General features: G+C 49.8%; 2 protein-coding genes across 9 annotated transcripts; one reads left to right on the forward strand and one right to left on the reverse strand.

Annotated features, from left to right (window-relative positions):
- LOC100752244 (serine hydrolase-like protein) lies at nucleotides 1-17,581 on the forward strand. 8 transcript variants are annotated; one of them, XM_035440795.1, is made up of 12 exons: nucleotides 1-123; nucleotides 1,720-1,869; nucleotides 1,951-2,064; nucleotides 2,382-2,423; nucleotides 2,780-2,799; nucleotides 3,116-3,190; nucleotides 4,476-4,585; nucleotides 5,687-5,766; nucleotides 11,470-11,504; nucleotides 14,717-14,799; nucleotides 16,396-16,492; nucleotides 17,194-17,581. In XM_035440795.1, the coding sequence occupies exons 3-12, from the start codon at nucleotides 1,968-1,970 to the stop codon at nucleotides 17,311-17,313; spliced, it is 759 nt and encodes a 252-aa protein (XP_035296686.1). In that variant the 5' UTR covers nucleotides 1-123; nucleotides 1,720-1,869; nucleotides 1,951-1,967; the 3' UTR covers nucleotides 17,314-17,581. The 8 variants fall into 8 exon arrangements, 5 of the variants coding, with proteins under 5 accessions (XP_035296686.1, XP_035296684.1, XP_027251905.1 ...); XR_003481381.2 differs by lacking the exon at nucleotides 1-123 and adding an exon at nucleotides 175-305 and having other exon boundaries at nucleotides 16,164-16,492; nucleotides 17,194-17,246; XR_004768617.1 differs by lacking the exon at nucleotides 1-123 and adding an exon at nucleotides 175-305 and having other exon boundaries at nucleotides 16,187-16,492; nucleotides 17,194-17,246.
- On the reverse strand, nucleotides 16,666-23,829 carry Rrp7a (ribosomal RNA processing 7 homolog A). Its single transcript, XM_027396106.2, has 7 exons — nucleotides 23,674-23,829; nucleotides 22,885-23,027; nucleotides 21,173-21,298; nucleotides 20,527-20,644; nucleotides 19,421-19,518; nucleotides 18,843-19,041; nucleotides 16,666-17,954 (listed from the first exon to the last, which is right to left on the reverse strand). The coding sequence occupies exons 1-7, from the start codon at nucleotides 23,744-23,746 to the stop codon at nucleotides 17,869-17,871; spliced, it is 843 nt and encodes a 280-aa protein (XP_027251907.1). The 5' UTR covers nucleotides 23,747-23,829; the 3' UTR covers nucleotides 16,666-17,868.
- Nucleotides 23,830-25,507: the final 1,678 nt, after the last annotated feature.

Below are 25,507 nucleotides of genomic sequence, written 5' to 3' on the forward strand. Positions count from 1 at the left end.
TACATATCCTTCAGAGCCTTCTCTGCTCTCTCCAGCACAGCCTTGCCACATCACCCGCTTTAGCTGCTCAGTGGGAGCCGGGAGCTGGATAACAACGTAATCCCTGTGGCTCTCTAAGCCAAGGTAGGGCGGGGCCTAGATGATGGGCGGGGCCTAGAGATGGTGCTTGTGGGGGCGGAACTGGGATAGGACTGGGAGGAGGCCTGCGTGGGCGGGACTGGAGGAAAGTCGTTGGCGGAGTTCGAGCTTCTGAGTCCTTACGGTTCCTGTGACGAGGAGTAACAGCGGCACGAACAGAACAATGGGTGAAAATGCCCCTCAGGGCCTTTTAGATCGGTCTGGGAAGGGGGAGGCCCAGAGAGATCCCCCATGCACCCACTCACTCTAGCCAGTGGAGCTGACACTCACCGCCCTCCCCACTGCCTGTGCAGGCCCAATCTTCAGCTCCCAGATTCGGCAGAGCCAGACTGTGGGATCCAAATGAGCCACATGGTCGCTGAGTTCAGATAGCTTTTTGGTTAGAGGAGTGTGCTTATTGCTGTTTGGGATTGCGCTTTGGAGCCAGCAGCATGAGAAGGTCAGCTCTGGGACACACCTGACCTGAGTAGGCCCAGCTGGAGTCCCGGAATCATGGTGTCTGCTTCTATCTTTCTGAATGAGTTTGGTCATCTGTACCTCGCTGTGCCTATGTTTTGTGATCTGTGTACTGAGAACGGCAGTAGTCCAACTACTGTGACTTTTCCGGCCCGGCTCTGAAGACTTAGAAAATGCTGGACACGGTAATCTCCCCAGCTTCTTTTTCCAAGGGTTCAGTTCCCAAATGTCCAAAATGTTTTTGTAAACTGTAAAGTCCAGTTTTGAGTTGCATGATACTCTGGTGTTATAAAACCCCAGCTGTCTTAAAGACTGACCTCCAGGGTCTCTCATTATTTCACCGAATGTAGCTTCAGCTGGCCTGGAATTCCCTATATCAGCCTGTCCTGAACAGACTGCAAATCACCTGCCTCTGCCTCCTCAGGACTAGGATTACAAATTGCATGGTTCTCATGCAATATTTCTAGAGACAGAAACCACTGCACAAATTTTAATTACATTGTTTGTTTTGGTGATTATGTTTTATGAGACAAAGTCTCATGTATAGTCAAGGCTGTCCTCGAATCCGTGAGCCTGCCTATTTCTAACTCGTATGTACTGGGATCACAGGCATGTGGCACCACAACTCTTATAACACACACACACACACACACACACACACACACACACACACACAAGAAAAAGCATAGATCACATTCATTGTATGGGGTTCATTAATGCTTGAAGTTTCAGGCACCCATGGGGATTCTTAGAAAGGGTCCCATAGTTAAGAGGCACTGTAATCTGTTTACTCCAGTTTAACAGAAAAGGACTGAGGATAAAGAGGTTTGAAGCAACCAGTCCAAGGCCACACAGCCCCAAGTGGCAGGGTTCAAGCAGCAGCCACCAACCGAAGTGCTTCCTGTTTGTTCCAACACCAATAGTTACATCCAAAAGGCCTATCCAGCTGTCTCTCACCCAGGGGACCTGATTGGCTTTCCCTCCTCAGGGTATCTGGCAGTCTGTCTGTCCAGAGCCAGGACAGTAGCACCAATGCCCATGCATGCTGGAACATACATAGATGGGGGGCTGAGGAAGTGCTGGGTTCATGGATGCAGGGAACAAATGACTGGTTCTGCCTTACAGGTCTGTTCTCAGAGTTGAAGCTGGCTGTGCCTTGGGGCCACATTGCTGTCAAAGTCTGGGGCTCCCAGAAGAACCCTCCAGTTCTCTGCCTGCATGGCTGGCTGGACAATGCCAACTCCTTTGACAGACTCATTCCTCTTCTTCCACAAGGTGGGGCTATGGGCTGAGGGATAGGGGAGGGGTGGAAGCTGACATGCAGACCCCCTCCTCTTCCTCTTCTCTCTGCTGCAGATTTTCATTATGTGGCCATGGATTTCGGGGGCCATGGGCTCTCCTCCCATTACAGCCCAGGTCTCCCGTATTACCACCACAATTTTGTGAGTGAGGTCCGAAGGGTGGCAGCAGGTGAGCAAGAGCCAGAGCGAGTGCCATGAAGGGGTTATGTGTTTGTTGGGGGAATCCCCTGCCACATCCCCTCTCTTCCTAGGTGGTCAGATGCAGTGTCTGGGAGACAGTAGTGGTTGGGAATGGATGCCCGGGGTCCAGCTCCAGTTCTCCCAGCAACTGAGAAGAGCTTGCTTCCTCCACTAGGAGCTTCTCACAGTGGAGCTGAGCCCCCTCAGCTGGTCTCCCGGGTGGGGGGAGTCCCAAGCCAGGACACAGGAAAAAGTTTAGAGTAAGGCTGGACCATGCCAACCTTCTTTTTGAATTTCTGTTTTCAGCATTTAAATGGACTCGCTTCTCCCTGCTGGGCCACAGTTTTGGTGAGTCAGCTTTACAATGGCCCTGAGATTTCTGGAGGGCTATAGGAAGGGAAGAAAATTTGACACAGTGGTATCTGGTGCCTTTTCCTGCCCCTCTGAGGAGGAAGGGAGTCCTCATATGCTTACTTTAGGGACTGTGCCTCTGGTCTCAGAGGGGGTGCGGAGTGTCCTTGTTAGTGTTTTCAATGGAGAGACCTTGGTGGCCCAGGGAGAAGCTCCTCATTGCAGATGAAGAGTCCCAACCCCATGGTGGGAGAGGAGCTGGGGATGGGGCAGCCCCATAAGAAAGGGCTGGGGGAGCATGGGGAGCTGGAGAGGGGTCACATAGATGTCAGCTCTGCTTTCTTGTCTGGCAGGTGGCACTGTGGGTGGCATGGTGAGTAGCTGGCTGTTCTGGGGTCACCTGGGACCTTTCTGGGGGTGTTGGTGGAGAGACCAGTGGGAGGTAGGAAAGGAAGAACCCTTTACACAGTGGATGCAGTAGGTAGACAGTACCTCCTTAGCCAGAGGCAACTTCTCATGTACACTGTGTCCTGGCAACGGTTCCCTGGAGCGTTTTTTCTTGTCTCGTTTAGGGCTACTGCTGTCTGCAGCTGGGTCTGGGAGAAGCACACTGAAGGGACAGCAGACTCTAGCTCTGGTGACATCTGTGCCTTCACCCACTCACTTACTCCTCTGTTGTCACTTTCTAGTTCGCCTGCATCTTCCCTGAGATGGTGGACCAACTAATCTTGCTGGACTCAACACCATTTTTCCTGGACTCTAATGTAGGAAGAGGCTTCTTAGAGGCTGTCATGGGGACCCTAGACTTTGAGGGGTTACCTTCATCTCTGTCTCCTGTGGACATTAAGGACCAGGAGAGTGTGGCAGAGAGGGACAATTAGCCAGGGATGTCCCCCAGAGAGGGCAGCATGGTGAAGCTTGTGACCCTAAGATTGTCAGGGACACGGTATGGGAACTCTTGGGAGGTGCATTCTGTGGCCTGGATTCTGCAGAATGCTGGTGTATCCAGCATAGACTGTGAAACAGCAGAAGGTAGATGAAGGGGGCAGCCATGGGTGGAGGAAGTTCTAGGCCACAGGAAGCTCCCTGCCCTAACACCTAACCAATTCCTCTGTGCTGTGCACACGGAACACAACCCTATATATTGACAGTGAGTGTGGCTGATAGAAAAATACCAGCAGCAGCAGTGACGACAGCCAGTACTGTCCCTGTATCTGAGACTGGGATTTACTTACTGTGTTACCCTAAGAAAGTTAGTTTACTCCAGAGGACTCCACTGTGTCAATTTCCATCTTCCCATTTTCTCATTTACAAAATGTCCACACCTTCCTGGAGGACAATTCATTCTTTCTTTTTTGAGCCAGGACTGCATTCTGTAATCAAGGCTGGCCATGAATTCCTGGCAATCCTCCTGCCCTACCTCCTAACTAGAATTAGCTTTTTGTTTGTTTTGATGTTTTTGGTTTTTCTTAATCCCTGTGTCTCCAGTCCCTGCACATTGGAAGCACTCAGTAATTTTCCATTGCATGAACCATTCACTCATGGGTTAGTGTGGAACCCAATAAATACCCAGGCTGTGGTAAACTTTGCCCTTTGGTCTCTGTAATGTCCCACTGATAAAACAAGTATAGAGCCTTGGGACATCCTCCTGGGTGGTGCTGGGTGGCAGTGAGCCCCCAAAGCCTGAACCTATTGGTCTTCTGCCATTGGGCACGTGAGGTATGGCAGATGGAATCTCAAATCCATTCACCTCCCCTACCTGCTCCCACTACTTGTCCTTAGCAATGACAGCATTGACTGAAGTCAGTGAAATAACCTGAGCTGGGTGAAAATCTAGTGTCACAACTATAAAAGCACTTGGCAGTTAACAGAGATTCTGACTCCCTCATCATCTGGTCCCTCTCTGTCCCATTCAAGCCTGTGCTGTTTGAGAGAAGATAAGTACCAGGAGTTGTTCCCCCTCAGAGAGGCACTGATGGCAGGACCAGGGAAGGGGTTGGGACCCCTCTCTGGGGTGTCCCTATTCACCAGCTCTGGCTGAATCTTTAGGAAACAGAGAACATCCTGACCTACAAACGGAGGAACATGGAACACATGTTTCAAGTGGAAGCTTCCCAGAATTCCTTGAGGGTGTCCAGCCTGGAGGAGATGTTGCAGGGGTGGGTGCTGCCAGCAAGGGCAGGGCACAGGAGGGCTGGGACTGGTGTGCCCTGGATGAAACCCTCCAAGATAAGGAAAATGCACAGATTCTCTGCACAGCCTCTCCCTCCTCAAAATGTCTTTCTCCCCAACACCCTACTTTGCTTCCCCCTGGGTGGCACTCAGCACCAGGCCTCAGAAAGCCCCTTGTTGTAACCACCTTTCTTTATTCATGCTGTGTGTGCCTGAGGGGTTACTCTTTCTTACCCCTCAAATTCATGCTGTGTGGCTTATCTCTGCCCTCTGACTACCAACCTTAGGCTACTTAACAATTACCTGCAGTTCTCTCCCATTCTCCTGCTGGAGCTGTCTGGTGGCTTCTACCCCAGAACAACCACACTGCCCTGTGTCAATGTGGGCCTCTAAATTCCACATCCATGGCCCGAACTGGGAGTGCCCTGCTCATATTTGTATTCACTGCATCTGGCATTCTGCACAGGAGCACAGGGCTTCACACTTTTGTTGTTGTCCAGAGGAGTGGACACACACACACAGAATGACAGGCAGGCACACTGAGGCTGCGAATACCCCAGTGGTTCCGAAAGACATACACATAGTTCATAGGCAGTCTCCCTTCCCTCCATCTCTCTTCCTCCTCCATTCTTTCCTTCCTGGAGATTGAACCTAAGCCCTCAAGCACTTTACCCCTAAGCCACATCCCTAGACATTCTTGTTGCTTGTTTGTTCATTTTCGAGGGATTCAGCTATAATTCAGGCTGGCCTTGAACTTATAATGAAGCCATGACTGACCCTGAATTCAAATTCAACCTCCTTAAGTGCTGGAATTAAAGATGGGCACACCTAGCCGGGTGTTGGTGGCACACGCCTTTAATCCCAGCACTCGGGAGGCAAAGGCAGGTGGATCTCTGTGAGTTCGAGACTAGCTTGGTCTACTCTACAAGAGCTAGTTCCAGGACAGCCTCCAAAGCCACAGAGAAACCCTGTCTCGAGAAAAAAAAAAAAAAAAAAAAAAAAAAAAAGATGGGCACACCATATCCTTTCTGTCCAACCCCTGCTCCTGATCAAGGCATAGTTCCTTTAGTGTCTTTCTGTCTCCCCAGGCTCCTGAATAAAAATAGCCACTTGAATAAAGAATGTGGGGAACTCCTGCTGCAGAGAGGAACCACAAAGATGGCCACAGGTAATTAATTACTCACCTTCTGTTATTACTGAGGGATGACATGGGGGCTTGCTTGTGCCAAGCTGATATTTTTTTTAAAGATTTTATTGATTTATTATGTATACAACATTTTGCTTCCATGTATATCTACATACCAGAGGAGGGCACCAGATCTCATTACGGATCGTTGTGAGCCACCATGTGGTTGCTGGGAACTGAACTCAGGACCTCTGGAAGAACAGTCAGTGCTCTTAACCTCTGAGCCATCTCTTCAGCCCCAAGCTGATATTTTTTAACTCAAGTGTTTCCTTGACTCTTCCATTGCCTTGCACACAGCCATGTGAGAGCAGGGGAAACTGAGGCTGCAAATTGCCAAGTACCTGATACAAGGTCACATAACCATTGTAGAAAACCACACTCTGTTTGAAGGTTGGCAGGCACTGGGACTGTAGTTGTTGACTGTCATGGCCGTACCCTGCTGGGCCTATAGGGAGGAGGTGCTGTGGCTCTGGCAGCCTCTCATGTGATGGTCTCTTCTATATAACTTCTCCCGTGTATTTGTCAAGAAACTTTCACTAAGGTCCTGAGAGTTACATTCCCCATCAAGACAGTGAGTGTGGCCCTGAGCCACACTGTCCCAGTCTCAAGGAAGCTGCCAGTCTGTAGAGGTGGAACAACTCCAGAGGGCAGCATTTACAAATGCCCTTTGTGGAAATGACACCTCCTGGGCCTGGGCAAGGAGGAGACTGAGCAGAAAAAGTAAATTTTAGGAAGAAAACAGATGATAAAAAAGCTTTAGACACATGTCTGTTGCTGAAGCAGACAGTGTGTGACAACTTGGAGGATAGGGGTTTATTTGGGCTCTCAGTCACAGGGGAATGTGCATCGTGATGGGGAGGGTATGGCGGCAGGAGCAGGGGCAGCTGGTCATATTATGAGCACAGTGAGGAAACAGAGCGAAATTAATGCTGGTTTTCAGCTCACAGTTGTTCAGTTCCAGATCCCAGGCCACAGGATAGTGTTGCCCAGAGTCAGGGTAGACCTCTCCAACTCAGTCTCATCTAGAAACTCCTCAGAGACAGGCCACAGGTTTGTTTCCATGGTGATTGTAAAGCCTGACCAAGTTCACATTAAGCATACTCACAAATAAACAATGAATGAATGAATGTGAGTGCCCTGGGAGGGGCTTGGAGCAATCAGGTGAGTTAAAAGCTTGAGTGAGGTGGTGTAATGAGAAAAGAAGGGCCTCAAATTGGCACAAAAAACAAGGTTAGGTTCTTGTTTGTGCCAGTTGACCAACCATGGGACTCCCCTAGGTGTGTTAGGAAATAGACAAAGAAGGTCAGTAGATCGTTGCTCTCACAGGCTGTCAGGCTCAATTGAGGTTGTGAAAATTAATTTCTGCAGAACCAAAAGAAGTAGGTTTCCCTCCACCTACCTAGTACATGGGGGTTGGGCAAGTTGTGAAATCCTGTTGGGCAAGAGGAAGAAGTCACCAGGGGATGCTGTGCACTGGAGCCAACAGACCCCTCACAGAGACATGTTGTCATGTGGGAACCCCTGTCCTGTGTGACTAGAATTCCAAGTGCTGAAAGAGGCCTCCTGGGCTGCACATTGTACCTGTACATTAGGATAGAATGATACAGTGAGACCCACAGGGAGCAAGCCCAGAGTATTTGGGCGCAGACTGCCTTTCTGATCTTTTATGTTTTAGTCCTGAGCCTATCTCATTTCCCTACAAACCAATATGAAGGTTAGGTCCTAGGCTTTTGTGCCCCACAAAGATGGCTAACCCAGGGGTTCCCTGTACAGAAATGGGCTAATCCATAAGAGGCATTTTCCCAGCCAGACCAGGGAATCTGACTGGTCTCTGGTTGCCTGAAATGTGGGCACAGGTGCTGAATGGTCACTCTGGAGACAGTGGGCATTGCTGAGAAGTTGAGTCTCTGTGCTTGGGAGCAGGCAAGGGATGGGAGCACTGCTGTGAAAGCACCCCTATGTAGCAGAATAAGTTTAGGAGAAGGAAGATTCAGATCCTGCTGGGTCTCTGGATAGTGTTAGGAAAGCATTGTTCTAGGCCTCTAGCCCCAACACTCTCTCTCTCTACCTACCTCTTTGTCCCTCCTCTCTCTTTTCCCTACCTCTCTCCATTCTCCTCCATTCTCACACAGATAAACAAGGTCAAGGGGCTTCTGGAATTTCTGGATCCAGGAGGCAGGTTTAGCTAATCTGGTAGGTGCAGTGTCTGTGGGGAGCTGTGTCAGGCTGCAAATATCAGGGGTAGAGGGAGTTATAGTGGGTAATTCTTGAAAACACTGTGAAAATCCACAGTGAGACCAGAGGAAGACTTTGCCATTTGCCTCTGAGCCTTAGGAGCCTTTGTTGGGTAACTGGGCCATTCCTCCATGGGTCTTAGGCTCTGGGTCCTTGACATGGTCATCCATGTCAACAGCACACATTTACTCAGGACCTCATTGACTCAGGATTTCCTCTGCTCCCTACCTGTAGGTGTGTGTGTGTGTGTGTGTGTGTGTGTGTGATGCCATGGATCTATGTGAAGGCCAGAATAATCTATGGGAATCAGTTCTCTCTTCTCACCTCTACTGTGGGGATCCCAGGACCGAACTCAGGTCTTCAAACTTGGCAGCAAGTGCCTTTCCCTGCTGGCCATCTCCTCTGTCCTCCACCTTATTTCTGAGACAGGCTGTCTCGGCAAGGACTCAGGTGGACTGGCTGGCCAGCACTTCCTCACCACTGTGATTACAGGCACATGCTGTCATGTCTGGCTTTTCATTTTGGTGCTGGATTAAACTCAGGTCCTTAGGCTTGTACAGCAGACACTTTATGAGCTAAGCCATCTCCCCATTCCTGAGTCCCCCTCCTTTCTGAAGTATTTTCACATTCTCTAATCAGCCAGGATCAGCTAGACCCAGACCTAGAGGAATGTACAACCCTCCCCAGGGCCCCACCCTGCAAGAGCAGAGAGGATCCTTCATCGAACAGAACAGGTGACTGGATGTGAGTGCCAGCCCAGAGTGGGACAGAGGCCTCTCCCTTGAATTCATTAGGCTGAGGTGACCTGAGAGTTGGGCGACCAGAAAAACCTCTCAGCCATATGATCTTCTGTGTGTCTGGGGTCACAGGTGCCTGGCTAGAGCTCTATCAACAATTAAACATTCCATTTATCATCTAAGAATTCCATAATCTCTAATTAGAGGCAAAACCCTAATAATTACAGAAAATAGCATTCTTCTATGTTTCCGTGATTGCCTTTTTCTTCAGAATAGCTTCTGGATTCATGCATTGCTTTTCCTGTGTCTGTGTGTTTGTGTGTGTGTATGTGTGTCTGTCCCTATGTCCCATCTCAACCATTCTCAGCTATAGGAACAGCCCAGTCATCATTTTAGAGTCTTTTTCTTTTTTTTAAAGTGATTTATTTTTATTTTGTGTGCTTGGTGTTTTGCCTGCATGTGTATCTGTTGGATTCCTTACAACTGGAGTAATAGACAGTTGTGAGCTGCCATATGAGAGCTGGGAATTGAACCCAGGACTTCTGGGAGAGCAGCCAGTGCTCTTAACCACCGAATCATCTCTCCAGCCCCCCTACCTTGAGTTTTTTTTATCACCTTTGTCTTCTTTCAGTCATATTAAAAAAAAAAAAAAGCCTGTCTCAAAGATACAGAAGCAGGCAAATCTCTGTGATTTTGAGGCTAGCCTGTTCTAAACAGCAAATTTATGCTAGGAAGGATTACATAGTAGAACCTATCTCTAAATAAATAAATAAATAAATACATACATACATACATAAATGGTTCTTTAAACATGAAAAAGAGTTGGCCAAAAATAAAAAACAACAACAACACAAAAGCTGGGCAGTGTTGATGCATGCCTTTATTCCAAGCACTAAGGAAGCAGAGGGAATTGGATCTATGTGATCTACAGGACAAGTTCCAAGATAGCCAATGCTGCTACACTGAGAAATACTGTCTCTAAAAAACAAAACAAAGAATAAAGTGTAAGGTTTGGCTTTTAGCTCAGTGGTAGAATGTTTGCTCCTCATGCACAAGATCCTGGGTTCCAACACCAGCACTGCAGAAAAAGAAAGGAGATTTATTTGAAGGCTATGGAGGTTGGAAGCCCCAGAGAGCAGTGTAAGCATCTGTCCCCTTCTATGTCCAGTCCTTGGCTTTGTCTCATTTTAACAGCTTCCCCATGTTGCAGACATGGAACTGGAACCTCCTGCCCTCTAGTTCTCACTTCTCTCTAGACTAGTCTTGGAGTGGTTTCTTTTCTTGAGTGCAGAATTGTAGAATTGACACTGGACCTGTGTCTTTTTATGGATACTCTAATTGGAATCTTGTCCTTGTTTGATTCGAAAACTCCTCACGGCTTATATTTGCATTTAAGTGTTTAACACACTGGGGACTTAGACCATTTGCAGGTGTCCAAGTCTGACTCCACCTTTTCCTTGGTGGCTGTGGGTTTTTTTTTTTTTTTTTTTGATTTTGTTTGTTTGTTTGTTTGGTTGGTTGGTTGGTTGGTTTTTCTAGACAGGGTTTCTCTGTGTAGCTTTGGAGCCTATCCTGACACTTGCTCTGGAGACCAGGCTGGCCTCGAACTCACAGAGATCCACCTGCCCCTGCCTCTGCCTCCAGAGTGCTGGGATTAAAGGCGTGCAGGTGGCTGTGTATTTTTATGGTGGTTGTGCACTTTTCTTTGGTGGCTGTGCACTTTTCACTTTGGTGGCTGCGAGCAAGGGAGTTGAGCAGACTTGTAGGCAGGTCTCTCCCTACCTTCACACCTGCAGCCCTTCCCATTTCCCCAGAGTTGGCTTTTCCATTCCCTGCCAGCTCCTGGAGACTTCCAAGGCTTATGAGTTCCTACATGACAGCAGAGGCTGGTGTGCCTTCCCCCTGCACACAGTTCTCCAGGAATCATAGATGTGGCAGAGGAGAGGGTGTGGCTAAACCTTTCTAGAGAGGTAGATTAGACATCAAACATGGCCGGGACCTACTCTGACAAGGATACCAGTGGTCTCCATTACTCTCTGTTTTCCAGTGTTTAAACAACCAAATGAAGCCCGGTGTTGGTGGCACACACCTTTAATCCCAGCACTCGGGAGGCAGAGGCAGGCAGATCTGTGTGAGTTCGAGGCCAGCCAGGTCTCCAGAGCGAGTGCCAGAACAGGCTCCAAAGTTACACAGAGAAACCCTGTCTCGAAGAAACAAAAAAACAAAAAACAAACAAACAAAACAACCAAATGAACAGTTTCTTTCTCTGAGGTGAGAGTTAGAGCCTAGAGTGGAGGCAAATGCCTTTAATCCCAGCACTTGGAGGCAGAGGCAGGCAGATCTCTGTGAGTTGAGGCCAGCCTGGTCTATAGAGTGAGTTCTAGGCTATCAAGGGTCTCACAGTGAGATCCAATCTAAAAACAACAAGAAGGAGAGGGAAGGATGAGAGAATCTGAGTGTCTCCATCATCATCCTTCTCTGGCCCTTGGGGTCTGAGGAGATGCCCATGTGCTGTGGTCAGACAGCCTTGACCAAGCTCTGCACTAGAATAATCCCAGGGCAGAAGTGCAGGGCTCCTGATGACAGGTGACTTTCTCTAGCCCAGATGGAAGACATGAGCCCTGTGTGAAGACTTCGACTTCCCCAGGAAGCCAGGTGAGTCCCTTCCTGTAACAGGTGACACTGAAGCTACCATGCTTTGTATTTTCCCCAGGTGTGGTGCTGAACAGGGACCGGAGGCTCTCTGTGGTAAGTGCCACTGTCTTCCTGCTGCCTTCATAGATTGCCTGTGGTCTTTTCTTGAAAGTGCTTTTAAAATTATATGCATAGCATAGTAAAGACACACAAGATATAGTCCCCATTTTAGATGCCTGTAAGTACACTGCTGGGTAGTATTAAATACACTGTTTTTTTTTTTTTTTTTGTAACCGTCACAAACCCCTTAGCCCAACCTCTGTCATCCTCAGTAAACACTGAACCCACTAAAAAACTAAGTCCTCCCCTCTCTCTCCAGCAACCCCTAATTTACTTTTCTGTCTCTGTGAAGTTGGCTGTTTGCTTCTACTTTCATGAGTTACCTATGCTTGTCCTTCAGTGCCTGGCTTCTTCTCCCCATCATCATGCTTTCCAGATCCTTCCATGTAAATCACCAGTCCATGCTCACACCTTTGTGACACCAAAAACTAGCTATTCCAGCCTGGGGACTGTAATCCCAGCATGTGGAGACAGAGGCAGGCAAGTCTCTGAGAGGTTTTTTTTTTTTTTCTTTAAACATCTTTTTGATGTCTATTTTTGATTTATTTAATTTCTCTCTCTCTCTCTCTCTCTCTCTCTCTCTCTCTCTGTGTGTGTGTGTGTGTGTGTGTGTGTGTGAGTGAGTGAGTGAGTGAGTGTGTAAGGGTAAGGGGATGCTTCTGTGGAAGTCAAGACAATTGGGAGTCTGTCCTTCCTCCAAATGAGTGTAATGGATCAAACTCAGCTTGCCAGCATGTGGTTTATCTACTGAGCCAACTTGCAATCCGCACACCATATTTTCCATGTCTAGCCCTCTGCTGATAGACATTGGGGTTTCATGTTTTGGCAATTGAGAGCATTGTTACTGTAACATGAGTGCAAGTGTCTGAGTCCTTGCTTCTAGTTCTAAGAGAATTGCTGTAGCACACGGTAACTTGTAACTTGCCAAACTGTTGTCTCCAGAGGCTGCACTGCTTTTATCTTCCCACCAATGATGCACAAGGGTTCCCCAATCTGTCTCTCTCTCTCACACACACATGGAAGGCAGGGTGCTGGCAGTTGAACTCAAGACCTTGTACATGCTAGGCAAGTGTTCTATCAATGGCTATGTCCCCAGATCCCTTTCTCCTATTTATGAATTTAATCCATGTGTGCTCAAATTGATACACTTGTCTCAAGTGTCCCCAAGTGCCTTTTCATACATGTCTGTGTTCATGTACATGGTCACAGACCCTTGTCTCAGGACTGTGTATTATTTCCAGGCTCCCTTATGAGAGAAGTCTCTCAGAGACAGTTGCAGAGTGAAGGAAGCCAGTAGTGGGGCAAGAAGGTTAGAGAACAGAGCCGGTCTCCCCTCTAAGAGGACTCTGGTGAGTCTCAGGACCAGCAGGGCACATTGACCTGGGTCCAGGTCTCATATCCTGTGTCCAGTGCAAAATTCACCAAGCTGGCCATCCATTTACCTTGCTGTTGGCTTAATCTTATCACTCAAAAAAAAAAAAAAAATGAACCAGGAGTTGGTGGCGCAAACCTTTAAGCCCAGCACTCAGGAGGCAGAGGCAGATGGATCTCTGAGTTCATAGAGACCAGCCTGGTCTACAAGTTAGTTCTAGGACGGCCTCCAAGGCTACAAGAAACCCTGTCTTGAAAAACAAACAAACAAACAAAGAAAAGTGGGTCAGGAAATAAAACTGTAATAAGACATTGTAGGGGAACAGGCAGCTGACAAAAGGACAGGCAGGGGCCCTCAGCATGGTCAGCACACAGAGGAAGAATAAGCTGCCATGGAAACTCAGAAGAGCTTCACATCTGCAGGCATAAGCAGAGGTAGCATCCCCTACTCCTCTCCTGAGACCTACTTTATAAATTAAGGTTGAGGCCTGATTGTATCCTTGAGCCAGACAATTCAGTTCCTAAGGAAAAGGAGATCACAGGCAGAGGCCCAGTCCTGTGAGGTGTTGGCTGTGATTAGGGTTCAGAGAGACTCCCTCTACACCCACCCCAAACTTGTTGGAGAAGGTGAAGCCACAGAATCGGCCTTCCCTGGGAGGCAGCTTGTCACAGCTCTCCAGCACTTGTTCTCATCTGAGAACAGAACTGAGACACTGTGGGGATTCCTAACTGGTGTGGGAATCTTTGCTATGAGAAGGTTCCCATGGTGATCTTAATCTGAGGAGAAGACAAGGAGTGCCCTTGTTGTGTGTCTGTGTGAGGACGTGTACGATGTGCATGTGCAGGTCAGAGGTCACCCTTGGCTATAGTTCCCCAGCCACCATCCTCACATCTATACTGTCTGTTTTTGGGGGATGGTCTCACACTTTTCAAATAGGCTAAGCTGGTGGCCAGCACACTCCAAAGATCCACTGTCCCTGCCTCTTGAGGCTGAGATTATAGGAATGTGACATCGTGCCCAGTTGTTTTAAATGTGATGTCTGAGGATCAGTTTCAGGTCTTGTCACAAGGACTCTGCTGAGACATCTGTCCAGCCCAGGAGAGAATGTGTCATGGTGCGCAATAGACTGGGTATCAGATGCTCACAGGGCCCAGTGTATAACAGGCAGGCTCTCTGCCACTGACCTACAGCCTCAGCCCAGCTGTGCTGACATCTTTATTTACCTTTAGTAACTATCTGCTCTCCTAGGAAGTCTCCTGATCCTAGCATGAGTATCACACCTGCCGTGCAGTGACCTGCAGTGTCCATCAGTAGCTGTTGGGGCTGCAGGCCTCCGTTTGGGGCACTGCAGCATAGCACATTAAACAGCAGGGCCAGCAGTGAGGGCTGGGTGGAGACACAGTATGGAGGACTCACTCTGTGCTGTGCGCCAAACACATTTCTTCCAAGTGGAAGGAAGCAGTTTCATAAAGTGTGTGAGCTCTGCGAGTCAGAGTCCAGAGCCCACAGCTGCCTCCCCACTGGGAAGAGGCTGCAGGGGCTCCTAAGTCCTAAAAAGTCCCTGGAGCAAGCCCAAATCAACAGCCACACCCAACTGTAAAGGTTCTGTGAATGGAGTCCAGCAGAGGGAGAAGAGAGATGGGAGGTGGGAGACAGAACTTTGATTTATGGAAGCTAAGAAGACTTGATGAGGAAGTGACTAGGTGGACACTGGCCTCCTGGGGTGGGTGGCCTAGCTGACCTCGATGGAACCCAGGTGTCCTGAAATAAGGACTCTGAGTACAGGTCACATGGGAGTTGGTCACAAGCATTTTCCCTGGTTTTTTTTCTGCAGCCAGAGCACAGCTTTGACTTCGTGAGCAAGGAGATGTTTGTTCACTTTATCAGACGCCTGCAGGCCAATGTGTTGCTGGTCAAGTGAGTCTTGAACAAGTACCCTTAATGCCCCCAAAACCGGTTACCACTGAGGGAGGGTGGCACAGGGTGTCAGTTCTCCCATTGTGACAGCACACCACAGTCCACTTTCTCAGGAACCATTTCTGTCAACAGGTGCTGGGAGGGGGAAGGCAAAGCAAGAAGAGCCTGGGAACAGGGGGCAGGGGTGAGGACTGCAGGGGAGCAGGGAGCAGGGGTGAGGACTGCAGGGGAGCAGGGGGTAGGGGTGAGGACTGCAGGGGAGCAGGAGGTAGGGGTGAGGACTGCCGGGGAGCAGGGGGCAGGGGTGAGGACTGCCGGGGAGCAGGGGGCAGGGGTGAGGACTGCAGGGGAGCAGGGGACAGGGGTGAGGATGGCAGGGGAGCAGGGGGTAGGGATGAGGACTGCAGGGGATAGGGGGCAGGGGTGAGGACTGAGGGGAGCAGGGGCCAGGGGTGAGGACTGCAGCACAGATGAGCAGGTCTTTGGGGAACGTCACCTTGAACTGTGCTTATGATTCCAGTTTCTCATGCTGAGGAAGCAGAAGGCACATCATAGAAAGGGCACAGGCAATTTTGGAAATTACGTCGCACTCCATTAGGGAAGGTTGTCCTGTTTGAGTGCACAGCACCATGAAGTATGCACTTGGAGTGATGCAGGAGGGGACACGCCCCCTAGCCCCATCAATCAAGTTAACCCTGAAGTCCAATGAGGTGAAAGACGTCACAGGATTGTCTTCACATTCAGGGATTTTCTGTTTGTTTTTTCCAGACAGGGTTTCTCTCTGTAGCCCTGGCTGTCCTAGAACTCGCTCAGTAGACCAGGCCAGCCTCAAAATCAGAGACCTGCCTGTGTCTCTTTCCGGAGTGCTGATATTAAAAGAATGCACCATCACTGCCAGGCACATTCAGAATTATCAGTTGGGAATTTTCCCAGGCTAGCCTGATCCTTTCCTTTTGGTTGGTGGTGGTGGTTATGGCAACAGCAGGGAAATCAGAGGACATTTGAGACTTTGACATGGGTTGTTCATGGATGTTTGGAAGCTTAATTTTTAAGTTAAACTTTAAGTCATGATGGAGTTGGGGCAATGTTAACACTGTTATAAGTTATGGCAAATGTGAACTTAAAAACAAGGAACTGGCCTGGCATGGTGGCTCACTCCTGCAAACCAGGACTAGGAAGAGCATGGCAAGGCTATGACATGGCCCTAGAAGAGGCCAGCCTAGGCTACAGTGTGCTTCATACAGACAGGGGGATGGTAGTGTGATGTGTACATTTCTCCTCAGGAGGTTTTATGTTAAGAAAGCCTGGCCTTGGCAGCCAGTTCAGATCTCAGCTCAGCTTTCATTGGCCCCCACTTTCCACAGTACTGAAAGCTGCTCCCTGACAGGCATTCCGTTTGTGCTAGCTTGCTATGGCTCCAAGAGGAAGCTGGTACGAAATGACTGGACCTCAGGATCAATCTAGGCTCACATGGACATAGCGGAAGGAAAATGAGAGGCTACCCAGGCATGGGCTCTTCAGGTCCTGAAACCCAGAAATGGCACAGGGCTCTGTTAAGATTCAGCACTGAGAGACACCCCAACCTTTTGCTCCCAGAGCAACACAGGGGTACTATGATGTCAGACGAGCCAACGATGAGAACAAGGAACCCCTATTCTTCATGGTGGACACACTAAGAACCATCCTAAAAGAGGTAAGATGTGTGCCCTAAGAGGCTGAGAGGTTGGGCATGTCTTCTGTTCTGAAACCGACAATCACTTTGCATCCAAGTTGCAATCACTCAGTATCCAAGGAGTTGGCAGGCCTCACCCCTCCATGGCCATTCCCCAGAAACCCAGAACACAAGGAGTTGAGGAAGGAGACAGCTTAGGTTGGCAGGTCCTCAGTTTTATTGTCCTCACCTGACTCCTTGCCAGGATTACTTGGGGCCCAGCTCTTCGAAGCAGCCCTGCACTCGCCTCCACTGATGCTGGCACCAGCACATTGGCAAGTGTGATGGCTACTGAGCAGGGGGAGCCTGTGCTGGAACCAGGAGCCGGTGTAGGTCCTGGCTCTCTATGGTCATCATCCACTTAAATCTCCTAGGCCTGTATCCTTTGTACACAGCCCAGGGATGCTACCAGGAAGGGGGTTCTCCTATTTGGGGTGCTCTGCAGTGGGAGCGGTCCTGAACCCTGCCTTTCGTGGAGATGACAGTGCTTCATGTCCCATCAAAACTGGCAGGGACCCTGACTGTAACTGCCCCAGTTTAGCACTGCAGTCTCACAGCTCAGATGCCTATATTCCTAAGTCCCCAGGCTGCTGGGAAGAGGGTTGTCCCTGACCTACTTGGAGGCAGTCAGCTATGGAGTCTCCTGATTGGAAAAACATCTCACCACCTGCCCCTTTCTCCAGCGGTTCCAGTATGTGGAAATCCCAGGCAATCACTACGTCCACATGAACAACCAACACCTTGTGGCTGGAATTGTCAGCGCCTTCCTCCAGAGCCAACCCAGGACTGCTTCCAGGCTGTAGCTCTGGCCTTTGAGCTTGTTCACAATTTGTCCAGCACCCTCAGTCCACTAAATGTGGTGTGGGTCTCACTGGGATCAAACACCAAGAGGGGCAGCAGAGACTCCTGTGGCAGAGCTAGGAGCATGGGGATATGTTTCTGACCTTTAATATCTGACTTCAAGAAGGGGACAGGGGAACTTGTGGCGCTGGGGGAGCAGGACTGGGTAAGAGTCTCTGGAGCTCGTCCTGGTATCAGGCTGTGTGGCAATAAAATCCTCCCCCATCTTCACTGCATTGCAAATGACTGTTGTGGGCGGGGACTTCATTGAGGGCAAAGAGTGGGAGCAGAAAGTCAGTCAGGTTTCCCAGGTGTTTACAAGCTGGAGAGGGAAGAGCCATCTCTCTGAAGGCCACATCCACCTGTGGCCTTGCACTTCCAGCCAGTGGGTGTAGAGATGGAGCTGGAGACACAGCAGCAGCTTCTTGGCCTGGTGTCTGCTTCCCAAATCAGTCCCTGAGGGAGCAGTCCTGTTGGTCCTGTGTTCTCAAAGCCTGCTCTCCAGGGACCAGAACAGCTCAGTAGGGTCGGAATTTGCGTTGGGCACGCATCAGTTCAATCCTCTGCTTGTCCTCCTCAAACTTTTTGCGCAGCTGTGCCAGATCTGGGGGTTGAAGGGACACAGCACGTGTCACACTGAGCACCTGTGCAGTAACTGCCAGCTACCCCACTAAAGGGGGATCCCCACCCTCATGTTCCAGGGAAGCTACACAATTCTCCCTCTCTGACCCCATACCCCTCTCCTCCTGCTGTGCTCTGGATCAAGAGGGATCCTGCACGGAAACAGAACTGCACACTTAACCACAGCCACTCTAGAGGCTGAGGTGGGATGATCATGTGCGAGGTTTGAGATGAAAATGTACCAGGGAGAAGAGAGTGCCAGAGAAAGCAGGACTCCTAACTCTTCTCCTGCTCCCTAGAAGAAGCAGTCCCAGGGACCCTTTCCCTAGATGAAGCCTTGTTATAGGGGACTTCAGAATCAGCAGGTAAACAGTCACCAAGTGACCTAAGTCAGAGGTGGCACCTGAATCTCTAAGGTGCAGCTTGGGGTCCAGGACAGCTTGGGGTCCAGGACAGTGCAGGAGCTTTGAGGGGTGGGAGACAGTGAGGCAGGTGTCAGTGCCTACAAATGTCTGGTCTGAAGGCAGCTGTTGAGCGCACTCCATGTTCAGGAGAGGACTGATCTTCCTCACACTCACAGAAATGTCCAGTGAGCAGCATGCATGCTGACAACAGCAAGAGCATGTACTCCCATATGGAACACTCAAGTAGGCTGCTCTAGTCCCCCATACACCCCCACTACCCAGTCCCTCAGAACTCTGTGGTCAGACACCTGGTTGGGGGCTTCTGCCCCCAGGGAAGTACTATCTATGTCTGGGGAGCAGTAGGGGCACTGTGGACAGGGACTCGGACCCTCAGCCTGTAGAGGATGTGCCTGAGGACACCCTGCTCCCTGCACCAGGCCTGTAGGCTGCCCTCAGGTGTCCCTTACGCTCCATCTTGGTCTCTCGGTGCTGCCAGGCATAGAAGTTGAGCAGCTCCTTGCGTGCACGTTTCCTTTTCTCCCTCTCGAGAACACGCAGGCTGGCTGCTTCTGTTCGAGGGAGCACAGGCCTACGGCCCCTGCGGGTCACCTTCACCCAGCCCTCCTCATCAGGAACACCTTCCTCCTCCTTGGCCTTGGTCTCCTCCTGCATGGAAGAGACTGTTGATGGGCAGCGCTCTGCAGCAGCAGGATGCACGGTTGCCTAGAGGCCCACTGCCGCCTCCTGCAGTAAACCACCTTGGGCACACACTGTCTGCTGGCCTGAGTGCCCCCACAATAAGTGTTGACAAACAGACATATCATGACATTTCCCTCACCTGCATACCAGTTAGCATCGATGTCACCCAGCCAGGTGGCCCAGCTTTCAGCAAGCACATATAGGAGCCTGCACTCCCTATGGTAACCAAGGAAAGGCTGCCACCACCATTCTCTCTCAGGCACCACACTACAACCCACAATACTTGTGGTGCCTCCTCCCCATGGCTGCACACATTGATAAGTGGGGGCCATACACAAACCCCTACCTCAGCTATCTTCTTGTCATAAGCCTCCATGAATGTGTCTACTTCGACCCTCAGGGCCTCTGGGTCTAATACTGAATCTTGATACTCACTGATCCACTCTGAGGGAGAAGGAAACATGGTGTAACATAAATTGCACTGGGAAAACTTCAAGTAATGTTTGCACGAGTTGCAAGTGGACTCTGGGGACCAGAGATGGCTCGGCTCTTAAAAGCTATGTTGGTCTTGCATTAGACCTAGGTTCAGTTCCATGCTCCAACACAGTGGCTCACAACCACCCATATCGCTAGTTCTAGAGCTGCACCCTTTTCTGACATCCTGGGATATGAGATACACTAGTGGTACTCAAACACACAAAAGTAAAATCTTTAAAAATTAAAAAAGGAAAGGGAAAAAAGAGAGCAGACTCTAAGAGGCTTTCCTTTGCTTCTTCCAAAACCTCATCTGCGTCAGCCTGGATCCGTGGTTTTGTAGCAGAGAGGGAAAAGCAGCAAGCAGCTAGAGTCCCTGAAAACAGCAGGCAAACTGCTTCCATCAGATGTCACTATTTTATGCCATGACATAAAGAAGTGCAGTGGGACAGGGAAGGCAGGTGCTTGCTGATGGAGCCACCTACCTCCTAGTCCCTCTGGAGCATTCCCAACCCCCATTTGATGCTGTTCCCCTGGTCTGCTCAGTCAGGCTACTCCAGCCACAGCTGCCCTGGGTGCTGTGAGCACTGTTTTTATGATGTTTTGCTGTCTGTCTCATGTTGGTGCTCTTCACTTTGCCTGCAGTATAGTTGTACAGAAGTGACCAGCTCGTAGTGGATATTCCGGCTTCACCCAGACATGACTGGCAAACAGGGATCCTCTAGCAGAGGCCCCTAGAGTCCAGAGACTTGTGGTTGAGGTGCTAAAAAGGTTCTAGTGGCAACTGGCTGGGCTTTTAACCTGATGCCAAAGGCTCAGGCTATTTCCTGATGTGTCTCAGACACATCTCTGCCAGCTCAGGGCCTTTACGAAGAGGGGAACTTAGCTTGTGGCATCCACAGATGCTGCCCCCATTAAGTGTCTCTCACCAACCCAAGGCCTGGGGAGGAAGCACTGAACACTGCCAGCGGTACTGACTATGAATCCCGGTCTTCACAGGGTGGTTCTCTGTAGAAACCAGCAATGGGCCCTTCAGATTCAAGGCAGCTGACACTCCACTTGGCTTCTGGAATACCACATAAGCTACCCGAAAGCCCTGTGAGGAGAGAAGTCAACGTGGAGCCTTCCTACTGTGGCACAAGATCCCCATACCTGCCCTGGGTCACGGGATCATTTGTCATCTCAGTTTGGGTGAAGGACAGTCATGCTCCTAGCTAGCCAACTGCTGCTGGTACATCTGAGGACTCAGTGAAAAGCAGGCTCACTCCAGGCTAGGGTCATAAACTGACAAGGCATAAACTCAGGGTCAGACTCCCTTGTACCACAAGGATAACTGAGGGACTGGGGAGAGGGGACAGGAGCAGGACTCCTGGAGCCAGGGCACCAGTCCTGAGGAGAAAGCTACTCAAGTGGGAGAAGGGCTCTGGGAGACTTCAGGGCAGAGAAGGAAACAGGCAGGAAGTCAAAGAATGTGACACATCTGAGAGAATCAGAGGCCATATCCCTGACAACCTCCTAAATCACACACTGCAGAGACCACCCGAGGGCCACAAAGTCTACTGCTGAGCCCACCCAGGCTCCACCCCCTTCCCCTACTCAGTACTGGTGGTACTGCACAGCCTACCGGAACGGGCTTGGGGTGAAAAAACTTCGACTTTGCCTCTTTAGGGCTCTCAGCATGGTCAGGCTTCTCTTTCAAGTCGACTGTCTTGATGGTGCCACAGGAGGACAGGAGTCGGGACAGGCACTCCTGCCATGCCAGAGGGAAGCAGAGCATGAGCACACACAGGCTCCTCAGAGCCTCCTGACATCCAAAACAGCACCTAAGGACTTAGGGGCCAGGTCTACATAACCCAGGGGGTCTAGGTATCCCAAGTTCCCAAGACAACATGGAGGCAGATGTTTCTAGCCTGTGATGAAACATAAGTAAGGACTTTCAGTGCCACCGACTTCAGATGACAACTAATTAAGTTTTCCCACCTGAGTCTGAGAGAATCAACTCAGGTGCTGGGCTTGGGATGGTGATAAGCTTTGGCAGGAAGAGTATGTAGGGACTTCTTAGGTTCTGTGCTGACTACACACAGGTGTGGTCAGCTTCAGACATGAAGAAACTATACACACCAGCCATTCTCTCCCACCTGTTGTCTGGGTTGGCCTTGAACTTCTGATCTGCTGCCCTCCAAATCTGACTTATGTGGTGCTGGGGACTGAACCCAGGGCCTCCTGAATGCCAGGCCAGCACCCTACCACTGAGCTATATCCCTAGCTCTAGGATTTCTCTTCTCAAAAAAATAATCCACCCCACCAGGCATGATGACACACACCTCTCTGCACTCAGGAGGCAGGTGGAAGAATTTAAAGTTTTTTAATTGTATTTGTTTGCATGTTTGTGCACAGGCATATGTGGATTTCATGTTACATGTGTAGAGTCAGAGGAAACCTGCAAGAGCCAGTTTTCCCCTTCCACTGTGCACATACCAGAGATCAAGCCCAGACTATGGGACATGGTGGCAAGTGCCTTTACTCGAGTCATCTTGCCAGTCTTCAACCTCCTTTTTAAACTAAGTGTGGTGACACAGGCCTGTAATCCCAAAGCTTGAGAGGAGGACCAGGAGTTCAAGGCCAGTCTCAACTATATAATAAGTATGAAGCCAGGGGGGTCTGGAGAGGTGGCTCAGAGGTTAAGAGGACTGACTGCTCTTCCAGAGGTTCTGAGTTCAATTCCCAGCAACCACATGGTGGCTCACAACCATCTATAATGAGAGCTGGTGCCTTCTTCCGGCCTGCAGGCTAACATGCAGGCAGAACATTGTATACATAATAAATAAAATCTTAAAAAAAAAAAGTAAGTATGAAGCCAGCTCAGGCTACAAGAAACTCTATCTGAAACAAAACACAGTAAAAAAAAAAAAAAAAAAAAAAAGTAAATAAATGTAATAGTTTCTGGGAAAAATCAGTGTGTCTAGACAGAACTGCACCTGATTTTTGGTAGATTTTCTTTAAAACAAAAAAGTAAACAAAAAGATCGTTGGGAGGATAATTCATTGCAAAGCCGGTGTGACAACTCATTAACTGTAATGAGTCGAGGTGGTGGGGCGGTGCAGGAGTATAGCATGTCTGAGGCCAGCCTGGGCTACCTGGTGAGTCGCAGAACAACCTATAGGAGAATAGACCCTGTCTGGACAGGTAAAAAAATAAATAAAAACGCTGATATTCTGAGGGCCCAGGTCTTTTCAACATTCTCCATTGGGGGTGTGTTGGCATTTCCGCCTGACCATCAGAACTTTGTAGGATCCATTGCAAGCCCCCATTCAGAACCCACTGCTAGGTGCTTACCTCTGTGCAGTACGGGGGCACATTGAGGACAAAAAGGGTCTTATTAGGAGGCCACGTGGACTGAGTGTCTCCTCGAACTCTGTGCTGTTTCACATACAGGTAATGGGAAGCCTGCTGCTGTTTGGTGAACTTGACAGGAATAGCTAAAAGGGAAAAGCTATCTATGTCACACAAGTTCCTTTCTGTGTCCCCTTCTAACTCCACCTCCCGCCTGTTCGTCCACCCACCCACGGGGAGCTAGAGAGAACGTAGTCAGGTAATCACGGTCCGCAGGCGGGGGCAGTGAGCCAGAGGCCAGAGGTTCTGAACTCTTGGGGTACTCGCTGCCTCACACCTTCAGCCCCTCACACCATGGCACTGGCTGTTCTGCTTGGCACACCAACCCTCTTCCCTCCACCCATTCTTCAGGTTAGGACTGACGCGCTCCGACCCCTCATGCCGAGCTAGCCCCACCTTCCCAGGAAGTCTACACCGTGGGATGCCAGTCTCCATAAAGCTAGGGAAGCTTTTCCTAGGGTTTCTATAAAGCTGTGGCCACCACACACAGGAAGCGCTTGTTGAAGAATCGGACAGGAGCAGGTCAGCGGTGACAAACTCCTGTGGTAGACCCTGCACGCGGCCTGGAGGAAGCACTCGCAAGGCCTCTCTTAGGACGCCTTCGGAGTCTGTGGCCAGGACCCATACAGCAGGCTCCTGTGCCCTGAGGCCTGAAGAGCTGCTGTAGCCTCCATTACCCTCCCGCCACCTCCCTGCGAAGAGGTCAGTCGCCGGCCCTCCTTAGCTGCTCACCTGAATAACCCGGTGGGCTGGGTGTGCTCCCCTCATGGCCGCACGCTCCAGCTTTCCTCTTGCGCGCCACCATCTTGTGGACCGAAGCGCAGGGACGGACGGGAGTTGTAGTTCCGCTTTCTGGTGCCGCTGTTTCCACGACGACGGCGCCACGTGGGGCTCCGCCTTCTCAGCCCTAGGCCCGCCTCCCGGATCTTGCCCAGCTTCAAGATTTTTCCTTCCTTGTCAAAGTGGGAGTGCAATTGAGATGGGGTGTTGAGGGGGCGAGGGTGAGACTGGAACGAAGACTCGGAGGTTAACAACACAGGCTGCTCTTCCAAAAGATCCTGGTTTGCTTCAGATCACTCACAACTGTCGGCAACCCCAGTTCCAGGGAGATCTAACGCCCTCTTCTGGTCCTGTGGGCACAGTATACACAGGGGGCAGACAGACACGGAAATAAAACACAAATCTTTGAATCGCCGTGCAACTGAGAGGAGCCACTGGGATTTTGAGTAGAGAGGAGAGATACATAAGTCTCTCCTTGGTAGTTAATTCGATTATGAGAGAACAAGAGCGTGAGTAGCCTGGGGCTGAGAGACTTAAGCAAAGAAAAGCCTTGGCAGTGGGTGAAGGCACTTGCCATCAATCTGGACATCCTGATCTATCCATGGAAGGAGAGAACCGACTCCTGGTGGGTTTTTGTTTGTTTGTTTGTTTTTGTTTTTGTTTTTGGAGACAGGGTTTCTCTGTGGCTTTGGAGGCTGTCCTGGAACTAGCTCTTGTAGACCAGGCTGGTCTCGAACTCACAGAGATCCGCCTGTCTCTGCCTCCCGAGTGCTGGGATTAAAGGCGTGCACCACCACCGCCTGGAGTTATTCTTTTGTTTAAGCTGTAGCTGCTGATATAAAGAAAGGAACAATGGATGGACAACCCACGTTTATTTACCTGAAGAGGGAGAGGGAGATGGAGCTGGGTTGCCAGCCAACCCAAGAGGAGCCAAAGAGAGAGAGAAAGATGGAAGGAAGGCTGGACCTTTTAAAGGAAAGGTTGCACATGCATAGAGTCCTCACGAAGGCCACAATGCATGGCGGATGATGTGGTGATGGCTTAGATGACTTAGCAAGTTTTCCTGTGCGTGCCTGCCTGTCATTAGGAGGGTGTGGTCATCCAGGTGTATTGTTTTTTTTTTGTTTTTTTTAGAAGTGAAATCTACATTAGAAGTAGAGATTTTTTGTTAAAGATTTAATTTTTGAGGCCAGCCTGGTCTCCAGAGCGAGTGCCAGGACAGCCTCGGTAGTTGCCCCCGGAGAAACCCTGACTTGCAAAAACTAAAAAAAAAAAAAAAAAAAAAGATTTTATTTATTTATTATGTATACAACATTCTGCTTCCATGTATATCTGCACACCAGAAGAGGGCACCAGATCTCATAACAGATGGTTGTGAGCCACCATGTGGTTGCTGGAATTGAACTCAGGATCTCTAGAAGAGCAGTCAGTGCTCTTAACCTCTGAGCCATCTCTTCAGCCCCAAATGTAAGGTTCTTACACTGGTTATCTTCTGACCTCCACTTGCACTTCATTATCCTCTCCTGCAAGTTAAAATTTATAAAAAAACAAACAAAAGATGTGCATGTAACCCTGGCTGTCCTGGAGCTGGAGCCAGTAGACCAGGCTGGCTTCAATCGCAGAGAGATCCGTCTGTCTCTGCCTCCCAAGTGCTGGGATTGAAGGTGTGCACGATCACACCGGACTCTAGAATTTTAAATTTTTACGAATTGAATTGAGCTCAAATATACTTTTCCCAGCTGGGTATGGCTATAATCCCAGCTGAAGCAAGAGGATACATGTGAGG

The sequence above is a fragment of the Cricetulus griseus genome, chromosome 2 (genome assembly GCF_003668045.3).
Source record: "Cricetulus griseus strain 17A/GY chromosome 2, alternate assembly CriGri-PICRH-1.0, whole genome shotgun sequence".
NCBI classification, from domain to species: domain Eukaryota; kingdom Metazoa; phylum Chordata; class Mammalia; order Rodentia; family Cricetidae; genus Cricetulus; species Cricetulus griseus.

Bases quoted from the DNA above. Each gene is read 5' to 3' on its own strand.
- LOC100752244 (XM_027396103.2), top strand. The intron at 3,191-4,475 runs GTAGGAAGAGGC...CTGAATCTTTAG, and splicing joins CATTTTTCCTGGACTCTAAT to GAAACAGAGAACATCCTGAC. The intron at 4,586-5,686 runs GTGGGTGCTGCC...CTGTCTCCCCAG, and splicing joins CTGGAGGAGATGTTGCAGGG to GCTCCTGAATAAAAATAGCC.
- Rrp7a (XM_027396106.2), bottom strand. From the start codon at position 23,746: ATGGTGGCGCGCAAGAGGAAAGCTGGAGCGTGCGGCCATGAGGGGAGC. The intron at 20,645-21,172 runs GTAGGCTGTGCA...CTCTCCTCACAG, and splicing joins TTCACCCCAAGCCCGTTCCG to GGCTTTCGGGTAGCTTATGT. The intron at 17,955-18,842 runs GTAAGGGACACC...TTCAACCCCCAG, and splicing joins CCGAGAGACCAAGATGGAGC to ATCTGGCACAGCTGCGCAAA.